The sequence below is a fragment of the Carlito syrichta genome, unplaced genomic scaffold (genome assembly GCF_000164805.1).
Source record: "Carlito syrichta isolate Samal-C Ts95f unplaced genomic scaffold, Tarsius_syrichta-2.0.1 Scaffold308856, whole genome shotgun sequence".
NCBI classification, from domain to species: Eukaryota; Metazoa; Chordata; class Mammalia; order Primates; family Tarsiidae; genus Carlito; species Carlito syrichta.
Window position 1 is genome coordinate 148616 of NW_007252952.1, and position 11986 is coordinate 160601.

Here is an 11986-nt window from a genome sequence, read left to right on the forward strand (position 1 = left end):
AACACCAGTCAATGTGTTTCCCTGAGTTCTGTGAGCTGCTCTAGCAAATTGAACTCAAGGACATGGTCGTGGGAACCCCAATTTGTAGCCAGTCAAGCACAGGTAAAACAACCTGGGGCTTTGCAACTGGCGTCAAGAGGGAGCAATCTTGTGGAACCGAGCCCACAACCTGCGGGATCTGATGCTATCTCCAGGTAGATAGGGTCAGAATTGAATTGTATTAGTGCAGGAATCCCCAACCCCTGGGCCATGGACTGGTGCTGGTCCGTGGCCTGTTAAGAACCAGGCCGCAGAGCAGGAGATGAGCAGCAAGTGATCAGAGCTTTGCCTTCTGTCAGAACAGTGCCGGCATTAGATTCTCATAGGAGTGTGAACCCTTTTGTGAACCATGCATATGAGGGATCTAGGCTGTGTACTCCTTATGAGACTCTAATACCTGAAGATTCCCTCCCCCGACTCCCAGTCCATAGAAAATTTGTCTTCCACGAAACTTGTCCCTGATGCCAAATAGAGACACTCACCTGGTATTGATTGCAGAATTGATTGTGTAAGACCCCCCCCAACATGTTTGGTATTAGAAGTGAGAGTAGAGTAGGAGAAACTGAGTCTGTGTCAGGGACTGGATAGTGAGAATTCAGAGAGTGTGAGACTTGAGTATTTCAGTGTGTGAGAAATTGATGTGCCTCTGTATTAAAGATCAACAAGTGTGAGGCTCCCTGGAGAGTTAGTGGTAAGATCATGGCATGTGTGTGTGTGAAAGCAAGAGACTAGACTGTGGGAATTCAGTGATTATGAGAGACCAGGGTCTGTTGATAAGAGTGTGTGCGAGAGACCAGTGAGCATGTGAAACTGGAGTATGTCTGTGTCTAGCTCCGGAGGTTGTGTGAGGGTTGTGATTATCCAAATATGAGAGAGAGAGACTGGGGTGAGAGAGATTAGTATGTGTTTTGTGTGTGAGAGAGAAAGCAATTGGAACGTGGGTAACCAGTATAAGGTTGTGTATCCGTGTGAGAGACTGGAGTGTGTGGGAAATCACTGTCTCTGAAAGAGCCCATTGAGTGTATGAAAGACTGTCATGTTTGTATGTGTGAGAGAGAGAAAGACAAGTGATGTGGTTGTGTGTGAGATCAAAATGGTGAGTGAGAGACTATATGAACCATGGTGGAGCAGAAGACACCCTAAATTCTGGGTGACAGAGGAGGAGAAGTCAAGGGACTGAGAACAGAGATGAGAGTGAACGTGGCAATTGAGTGCTAAAGGTTCCATTGTTTCAGGATGAGGAAAGCGAAGGTTTTGGGGCTTTGGATGGAGAAAAAGGATAACTGTGGCCTCTGATGGTGTTTAGGAGTCAGATTTCTGAATTGTAGATTGTCAAAGCATGAAGCAGAGACCCAAGAAGAGAACAAGTTCCTCTTTACCTATAGAGGAAGTAGAGTTTTAAGTTATAGCCCCTTGATGGCCATAGGTTGCTCATAATGTCCTAGTTATGTGGACAAGGAACCAAAGAAAGCAGCGAAGCAGAAGAAGATAGTGTTTAGGTTAGTGATTCTGGGAGTACAGCAAAGGCCTCATCTCTCTAACCTTTCTCTTTCTCCAACCTTGCTTTCCCAGGAAGGACACTTTGGGAGGCCAAAGCAAGATGATTGCTTGAACCCAGGAGTTTGAGAACAGTCTAGACAACATAGTGAGACCTCATCTCTACAAAAAAAAAAAAAAATCAGTCAAGTATGGTGGTGCACGCCTTTAGTCCCAACTACTTGGGAGGCAGAGGTGGAAGGATTGCCTGATCCCAGGAGATCGAAGCTGTGGTGAACTGTAATTGGATCATTGCACTCCAGCCTGGGTGACAATGAGACTCTGACTTCAAAAATAAAAATAGAGGAAATAACTGTTTCATAGGATTATTTTAAAAATGAAATGACCATCTAATTATTTTTATTTGTAATAAGATCAAAGAATGGGAGAGCATCTTTTGGGAAAAGATTAAATTTAGGACCTCAAGCCTAAGGAAAATAAGAGTTATAAGTTATAGCCCCTTGATGGCCATAGGTTGCTCATGATTTCCCAGTTATGTGGACAAGGAACCAAAGAAAGCAAGGAAGCAGAAGAAGATAGTGTTTAGGTTAGTGATTCTGGGAGTGCAGTAAAGGCCTCATCTCTCTAACCTTTCTCTTTCTCCAGTCTTGGTTTCCCAGGAAGGACACTGCTATTCTCCGAGAGAGAGACCAAGAAGAGAAGGCAAAAATGAATGTTGAACTGGTAAAGGCCATGCCCCAGGTTAGTTGGTATTTACTTTCTCTTCATGAAAGCAGTCTTGCTGTTTAGGACTTAATTAATGCTTATCTTCTTTTGAAGATTTCTGAATTAACAGTCTAGTTCCAAGAGCCTAGTTCCCACTTCTCCCAGAGGATATTGTCTTTAGCTATAACTACCTAATGAGTGCGTAATAGCTGAGTATGATGATTCATGGAGGCCTTTCTGAGTCTCTTTTTCTTCCTACTTTGTGTACATTTAAAACTTACTGTTGACCCTTATGGAAAGACTTGATTTGTTATATATATGGAAATCTCAGTACCAGCAAGTTGGTCTCCAAGTTAAATGTGCCTCCTGTGCCTCTTCTGTATATAGAATGGATCAGGAATTCTTTTTCCAACTGAAATGTTGTCAAAATCTCCAATTATATCCTTAAATTCTTCCAAGTTTTTCTTCACATTTTAAGTATGAATTTCTAACCTCATTTGTTCACCTGAAAATATTATTCTATTTAAGTTTTGCAAATTTTATAAATTTAAATAGATAATATATGCAAATAGTTCAAAATTTAAAAGACATAAATCTCACTCTTACCTCCCAGTTCTTTTGAGAGATTATTCTCAGCTTATATCTTATTCAGAACTATGCCATGCCTTTGTGTATATACATAAATATTTTTTCCCTTCAAAGTTTATGCGTTTTTGTGTCCTGTGTAAGAAATCTTTGTTGGCCTGGCTTAGTGGCTCAGCCTGTAATCCTAGCACTTTGGGAGATCGAACAAGTGGATTGCCTGAGTCCGCGGGTTCGAGATCAGCCCAGGCAACTTGGCGAGATCTCGTCTCTACAATAAAAATTAAAAAATATACACGCACCTGTATTCCTGGCTACTTGGAAGGCTGAGGCGGAAGGATCGCCTGAGTCCAGCAGGTAGATGCTGGGGAGGCTGTGAGCGTGCCACTGCACTCCAGCCTGGGTGACAGAGTGAGATTTCAATACAAAAAAAAAAAAGGGAAATCTTTGTCTACACATAGGTTCTATTTTTTTTTTTAAATATTTTCTTTACCCTTCATAGTTAAGTTTCTGGTAAGCTTAGACTAGATTTTTGTGTTTTTCTACGATGGTAGGACTCAATTACATTAAATTATTACAGTAAATCTATAACCTATCCTGAAAAGTAAGGCAGAGGTTTATTTTTTCCAGTTGCTTGACAGTTGGCACAATGGCATTTATTGAATTATTCATATTATTCATCTCATTCTCACTGATTTAGAATGCCACTTATATCATGTACTAAATTCCTGTGTATATTTTCTTCTATTGCTGAATTGCATTGTTTTACTAAACTTTTTGTTTTTAATCTTATAACTTTAAAATATTATCATATTTGAACGAGTATAAGAAACACTGTATACAAAAGGAGCCCTTCATTTTCCCAGTGTGAAAATCTCCCCAGATTTTTTTTCCAAGTGGAAAACATACTTCCATGACATACATGGAAGTCAAGTGTCCATTGTTAATATTTAATTGCGTGTTTCATATTGAAAGTCACATTAATAATTTTAAACACTGTCCCCCCCACTGTTAGAGTTCACAAGATATTAAAAAATATTTACATGGATTTTGTGCATCTGTGTCTTCTTAAGCATTAGAGCCGTTTTTTGAATTATCTAACATAATTTTCCAAAGATAGGAACTTTTAGTGTTTGTGTGCATGATATTATCATTAAAATTGTATCTGGGCCGGGCCTGGTGGCTCAGCCTGTAATCCCAGCACTTTGGGAGGTTGAGGTGAGTGGATTCCCTGAGCCCACAGGTTCGAGACCAGCCCGGACAACTTGGTAAGACCTCATCTCTACAATAATTAAAAAATTAGCCAGGCTTCGAGGCACATGCCTATAGTTCTGGCTACTTAGAAGGCTAAGGTGGAAGGATCACCAGAGGCCAGCAGGTCGACATTGGGGTGACTGTGAGTGTGCCACTGCATACAACCTGGGCGATGGAGTGAGGCTCCCACTAAAAAAAAATTGTATCTGAAGTCACAGCACCAATTAATACAACAAATTGGGAGTTTTGTCCCCCCATTTGTCCTATAGTAGTAAGTTGGGGATATCTACTGTGTTACTATTCACTGTCTTAGTTTTGATATTTGACTTCATACTCCTGTTTGGAACACTATTTCTTGATTATCTTAGTTTTAGATATTATCTAGTAACTTAATGCTGTGGATGATAAAGATAGAATCCATTTAACAACTCCACAACCTGAAATGCATATACTTTTTTGTCAGACTTGTTATCTTATTACTATTTTTGTTTAAAGTCGTGTTCAGGGTAGCTTGGTGTCTTTCATCTACTTTGGAAAATTTTCAGCCACTAATTTTTAAATATTCTGAAACTTTCCTCCTAAGATTATTATTATATAAATGCTAGATCTTTTTCACATTGTTTTTAATTCTCTCTTGTGTTTAATTCTCTCTTCAACTCTCTACTGTTAAACCCAGTTGTATTCTTAACTTCCATTAGTGCATGCTTAGTTTTAGAATTTCTTTGTTTTGTATAATTTTCTATTTTCTGTCTGAATTCACCATCTTTTCTTTCAGTTCCTTAATAATTATAAAATTAATGAGCCAATATTGATACATTATTGTCCCTTTGCCCTCAGATGTCCCCTCTCAGGAGACATGCAGAGATTGCTGGTAATTATATAGGACAAAATTATGTAAGTGCAAACTTTTCAAAATGTGTGTTTCCTTGAAGTTTTCCTTTCAAATCACATGAAAAAGCAAATAAAGAGATGGAATATATACTGAGATACAGGTACAAAAATATCAGTTGGCGTTACATAGAAAGAGAATGTGTTAAGTGTTTTCACAATGGTTCCAACACTTCTTTGTAACAGAAGGTAGCGATAAAGAACATTTGTGGGTATATACTTTGTGTCATATGACATAACTTGAAAAGATAGATAAGCAAGTTACTCTGTCCTTAAAAGAGGCTTCCGAAGTTGAAGGCAGATATCTGTATTGAAGCATCAAGTGGCACTGATTGAATATATCTGCACTAAGTTGGAGAAGTAAAATTGTAAAGGTTATTCTTTTGAAAAATTTTATTTTATGATTTCATAATTTATAATTAGAATTTTTATCCATTTATTTAGTTTGCAGAACAATGACAAAATGAAAAGACAAAAGTGAGAGTTACAAGCAGCAGCAAAGATGAATTAGATTTAGACTTTATACAGATAATTTAGAAGAAAATTGTTATATATCCCCAAACAACAGGACCACAAATAGCAAGTAATATAAGAGAACCAATTGACTATTTATTCTATATTTTGCAAATAAATTAGTGGGTTGTGTAATAAAAGAAACAAATCATTATGCAGATGAAAAAAATAAGGAAAAAGCAGCTATCACACAAATCGATTTGACATAAGTTGTATGATGTTGACCGGCTGGAATTTTTAGCTTTTATCACAGTAATCCTAATGGGAATAATTCAAGTACCAAATTTGCAAAAGTACTGGTCCACTGCTTTCAGTAGTAAAATACCCTTTATTTTTGGAAATACTCAGTAGAGAAAGGTTTATGCAAATCTTCTGGATGCTTCATTTGAAGGCACCTGTGTCAAGAGATGGGATGATCAGAACTTATATTCAGAAGGCCAATAATTAAGTGGAATACATTGATTCAGAATTTTCACAATATTTCATACCAGATCAGGCATTTTGTGTTGATGAATCCATTGTTCAGTTTAAAGGGCAAATATCACTTAGCAGTCCAAATAAGCCTTCCAAATGGGGTATATGCATTTATGCACTAGCTAATTCTAAAACAGGGTATTTTTTCTCAGTACTTCCCTACTATGGCAGCATAACATCTGAAAACTTTGTTTGACCTATCTTTCAGTAAGCACCAGAGTTCCATTACATTTGTATAAAAAGTTGTTGAAAAAAAGTTTCCAATGCCTGCAGGATACCACATGTTTACTGACAGATGTTACACTAGTATTGTCCTTGCAGAAGAGCAACTAAAGTTGAAATGTCATCTTACTGGTATAATCAAAGTCAACTGAAAGGGAATACCGGCATAAATTTTTTTAAAAATGGAAGGACAAGAGGATTGTTACAATTCTCAGCACTTGGACTCATACAGGAATGAAATCTACCACAAGGATTGTGTGGTGGAAATATTATCAAAAAGCCTGAAATGATTCTCAATGATATTGCAAATATGGGCAGTGTGGATTGTGTGGGTCAGTATGCTTCTACATGTTTTTTCCAAAAATCTTTAAAATGGTGGAGGAAATTATTCTTGTAGGCTCTAGAAATTATGCATTATTAATGCCTATATACTGTACTAAGTATAAAAAAAAGAAAAATCGGTGTCCCATTTGAAGTTTGTCAAGCTTCTGATCGGTCAGTTGAGAAGTGGTTTTCAGGACTTACAAGTGCATCCTTCCACTTCAGACAAATTATATATTATTAATGTGTGAGGAAGAAAATGAGACTGCATTGTCTGCTCAAATAGAAAAACAGCAGGTGGGAGACATCAAACAAATTACTATTGTACCACATGTATCAATGAACCTGTAATGCATGTCAGTGATTGTTTCACACATTACCACGTTAGAAAAATATAAGATATAAAGTTTTGATTTTTTTGTCATAAATAAGTTCTTCAATGTCCAAAATCCCATTATAAACCAGATAATATTAAAATAAAATCATGGCCAGGCTCGGTGGCTCAGCCTGTAATCCTGCGCTTTGGGAGGCCGAGGTGAGTGGATTGCCTGAGCCCGCGGGTTCGAGACCTGCCTGGGCAACTTGGCGAGACCTCATCTCTACAATAAATCAAAAAATTAGCTGGGCGTGGTAGCACGCGCCTGTAATTCCAGCTACTTGGAAGGCTGAGGCAGAAGGATTGCCAGAGCCCAGCAGGTCGAGGCTGCGGTGGCCGGGAGCGGCCACTGCACTCCAGTCTGGGCGACAAAGTGAGACTCTAACTCAAAATAAAATAAAATAAAGTCATGAGTTCCAACGCTATTTTATTTAATATGAGGTGATTCGTTTTTCACTGTTTCATAAAAAAAAGTACAGTCAAGTTACGGGTAGGTGATCTGTGAGATATCTCTAAGTGCAAAGTGTTAGTAACCGAAGTTCATACTTAGTTTAAATTATCTTAGGTTTTATCTAATGTCCTTTTTCTGTTCCAGGATCCTATCTAGAATACTACATTATATTTAGTAGTCATATTTCCTAAGGCTTCTCTTAACTGTGACATTTTCTCATACTTTTTGTTGACTATGTCAACTTTGAAGAATTACTCAGATATTTTATAAAACATCTCCAGTCTGATGTTTTTTCATGACTAGAATATGGTAATATGTTTTGGGGAAGAAAATCACAGAGGTGAAGTTCCTTTTTCATCGTGTCGGATCAGAGGTATACACTACCAGTATGACTTATTATTGTTGAAGTTAATCTTTGAGGTAGTGTTTCAGGTTTTTCTATCATAAGGTCACTCTTCCCCCCCCCACTTTTCTCCACTGTACTTTTTGTGAGGATGTCATCATACACAACCCACACTTAAGTGAGAAGTTATATTCTACTTCCTTGGGGGCAAAATGTCTGTATAAATCATTTGGAGTTCTTCTGTATGAGATATTTTCCTGTTCTCCTTATTGATTCAGCCATTTATTTGTGTCAGTATGGACTCATGAATATTTATTATAGACTTTGGTTTATAATCTAATACCACTTTGTTTTATTGCTCAAATTGTTTCAGCTTGGGCCATAGAGAGCTCTTTCAGTGGCTCCTCTATTCCTCTGACATACCTAATCATTGTGGATTTTGTTTGTTGCTGTTGTTTTAGCATTTCCTAACTTTCTGACACTGTATGTCCAAATACATTCTATATATTTCCTGCTCTAGTCCTAGATTCAGCCATTTCTCCAAAGTGGAAAGAGTTTACTTTTGCTTCAGGTAGGCAGCTATACTAGGAGCAAATTTTAGTCTTAACCCTATAAGGAGTTAAATGATTAGAGGCTGGGCCTCAGTCCTTGAAGCCTGGGTTATTATGCTTCACCATTAATTCTTTTGGTCCTTTACCAAAAGCCTAGGGTGTTTATCAGGACTATCCTTGGCAGATTGCTCTAAACCCTCTAGATTAGTATTTATTGCTGTTTCTCCTAACATGTCCTTTCTCAAAAGGTCTCAACTAGTCAGTTTCATCAGTCTACTTGTGAACTCTGAATAAAATCCCACTGGATATTGTCTCACGTGGGAGCTTTGGAAATAGTTTATGTTATAAAGCATATTTGGGGGGGAATCTTTGCCTTGTACTTGGATACTTATTGCATTATATAATGTGGAAGGGCAAATAGCTAATACTGTTTTGTTACTCTTCTTTTTCAGAATTCTCCTATTATAAGTTTATCTTTCTATGCAAATGTTAGAATCAGGCCACTTTTTAAAAACTTCACTGATTATTTTAAACTGAGATTTGTTTTTTTCCCCCAAAAAATGCATTTTGAGGGCATTGTAGGTGCCAGGTATCTTTTCTAGACTATGGGGGTACAGCCGTGAACAAAACAAAAGCCTACCTTTATGGAGCTTACATGCTAGAGGGGGAAAGTAGACATAAATGAATTGATTAGTGTACATCAAGTAGTGAAAATTAAAACTGAGGTAATTAGGAGAAACAGTGCTGGGTAAGGGAACGTCTGGATTACATTGTTTCTAGCATGATCATAAAAGGCCTCTCAGGTATTTGAGCAGAAACCTAAAGAAAATAAGATAGCAAGTACGTGGATAATAGAAGAAGCATATTGTAGGCAGTGGGTCTTTACTGCGTTCAGAAAGAGCAAGAATGACAGAGCAAATGGGAGAAGAATAGTAGATGACCTGAGAGGTCATGAGGGCCAGACCATTTGAATCTTAAAGCCATTATAAAGACTTAGCCTTTTACTCTGTATGAGATAGTTAGACTGAGAAGGATTTTAAACAGAAATGAGACATAACCTAACTTAATTTTTAAGATCCCTTTGGATTCTATGTCAAAAATAGACTTAGGGAAGTAGGGACAAAGCATGAAGACCTGTTACAGTAATCCAGCTAAGAGAAGAAGATGGCATGGGCCAGAATGGAGAGTTTATTAAATTCATAGGTTAAAGAGAATCAAAAGCTTGGGTCTTCTTACCTAAGAATAGAAAATGAGTAAGCATTTACATTTGTTCATGCCTTTGTGTTTCTCAGTAGTATATTTTCCACTTATTCATATCTTGTTGAAAATTCTGCAGTTCTCTTTAGCATAAATTTGATACTTTTTGTGTTAAATATATATTCCTAAGTGTTTTAAAGTGGAACATCACTATTTTGAATGGAGGTTTTTTCCCCCCATTTTTATCTCTACTTGCATGTTGCTAGAAAAGAGAAAAATATTCTCTATAAAAAATGTATTTTATATCCAGACCTGTTTCTAAATTCCTTAAATTTTTTAAATGTAAGGTTTTTGGTTTGACTGATTGATGTTTTGTTTTTTAACTAATTTTATAGAACATAAACATCACTTTTTGTTTTTTGTAACATTTACATAGACAACAGTGTGAATGTTCATTCTGAAATTGTGCAACTCAGCAGCTCTATTTTAGTTCTGTGTTCATATTATCACAGAAAAGAGGTACTTACCAATTCTTTTCCAATGTTTATTTATTTATTTATTTTGAGTTGGGGCCTCACTCTGTCACCCTGGATGGAGTGCAGTGGCACTCTCACAGCCACTGCTGCCTCGACCTGCTGGGCTCAGGTGATCCTTCCGCCTCAGCCTTTCCAAGTAGCTGGAACTACAGGTGCGTGCTACCACAACCAGCTAGTTTTTTGATTTATTGTAGAGATGAGGTCTCACCAAGTTGCCCATGCTGGTCTTGAACCTCTGGGCTCAGGAAGTCTTCTCACCTCTGCCTCCAGTGTGCTGGGATTACAGGTGTGAGTCACCATGCCCAACCCTTTTCACATATGTATATTATTATAAAGATGTGGGGTATGATTCAGGGTTAGATATACAGACATTGATCATGCAGGTACCCTTGTTGATGAGGTATACCCCTCCCTCCCCTAGCAATTTCCCTCAACTGCCAATCCCACCCCCTCTCCCCTGACAGTTTCCCATTACTGCCAAATGCTTTCTTATAGTATTATAATTGTTCAAGGTCTGCTGATGAGTGAGAACATATGGTACTCTGTTCTTTGTTTCTGTGATAGATCACTGAGTATGATCGACTCTAAATCCATCCAAGTTGCTGCGAAGTCCATATGTTTGTCCTCCTTTAGGGCTGTATAATATTTCATTGTGTATATGTACCACATTTTTTTTTTTTATCCAGTCCAGCTTCAATGGGCAACATGGTTGGTTCCATGTTTTTGCTATTGTGGATAGAGCTGTAGCAAACATATGTGTGCAGGTATCTTTTTTGTAGAATGATTTGGATTCCTCTGGGTATATTCCCAATAGGGGAAGTACTGGGTCATATGGAAGATCAATTTCTAGTTCTTTCAGAAATTGCCACACTGTCTTCCAAAGAGGTTGCACTAGTTTGCATTCCCACTAGCAGTGTAGAAGTGTTCCTTTTTCTCCACATCCTCTCCAGCATCTGTTGTTGTTTGTTTTATTAATGATGGCCATTCTTACTGGGGTCAGGTGGTATCTCAGTGTGGTTTTGATGTGCATTTATCTGATGATGAGTGACACTGAACATTTTTTCATGTGCCTGTTTGCCCGTATATCTTCTTTTGAGAGTTGTCTGTTCATGTCTTTTGCCCACTTTTTAATGGGGCTGTTTGGTTTTTTTTCCTTTTGGTGCATTTGAGTTCTTTATAGATCCTAGATGTTAGGCCTTTGTCAAATTTACAATTGACAAATATTTTTTTCCTATTCTGTGGGCTGTCTTCTTGCTCTCTTGATGTTTTGTTTTGCTTTGCAGAAGCTCGTTAGTTTGATGAGGTCCCATTTATCGATCTTCTTTGTTTTTTTGTTTTGTTTTTTTGTTTTTGGTTTTTTTGAGTTGAAGTCTCACTCTGTTGCCCAGACTGGAGTGCAGTGGCTGCTCCCAGCCACCGCAGCCTCGACCTGCTAGGTTCCAGCAATCCTTCTGCCTCAGCCTTCCAAGTAGCTGGAACTACAGGTGTGCACTACCACACCCGGATGATTTTTGATTTAGTGTAGAGATGAGGTCTCGCCAAGTTGCCCAGGCAGGTCTCGAACCCATGGGCTCAGGCAATTCTCTCACCTCAGCCTCCCAAAGCGCGGGATTACAGGCTGAGCCACGGCTCTTATTTGTTAAAGTATGAGTATTTAGGGTTCTGAATAGGAATTGGTTGCCAATTCCAATTTCCTTAAGGGTGTCTCCTGCATTTTCTAAGATTCTTATAGTTTGGGGTTTTACGTTTAGGTCTTTGATCCATTTAGAGTTAATTTTTGTGTGTGGTGATAGGTAGGGGTCCTGTTTCAATCTTCTACATGTGATCAGCGAGTTTTCCCAGCACCATTTACTAAATAGGTTCTCCTCTCCCCAGTGGTTGTTGTTGAAGGTTTTGTCGAAGATGAGTTGTTTGAGAAATTGAGGCTTTGCTTCTGGAATCTCTATCCTGTTCCATTGGTCTATATTCCTGTTCTTGTACCAATACCAGGCTGTTTTGATTACTGTAGCCTTGTAGTAAAGTTTGAAGTCTGGAAGT

General features: G+C 38.1%; 1 protein-coding gene across 1 annotated transcript in view; it reads left to right on the top strand.

Annotated features, from left to right (window-relative positions):
• Nucleotides 1–2188: 2188 nt before the first annotated feature.
• Nucleotides 2189–11986, top strand: part of ZNF471 (zinc finger protein 471) — a 28820-nt gene continuing 19022 nt past the window's right edge. The window contains exon 1 of the mRNA XM_021716651.1: nucleotides 2189–2277. Coding sequence (XP_021572326.1) covers nucleotides 2245–2277 — 33 coding nt within the window. The 5' untranslated portion in view covers nucleotides 2189–2244. The remainder of the gene's footprint in view (nucleotides 2278–11986) is intronic.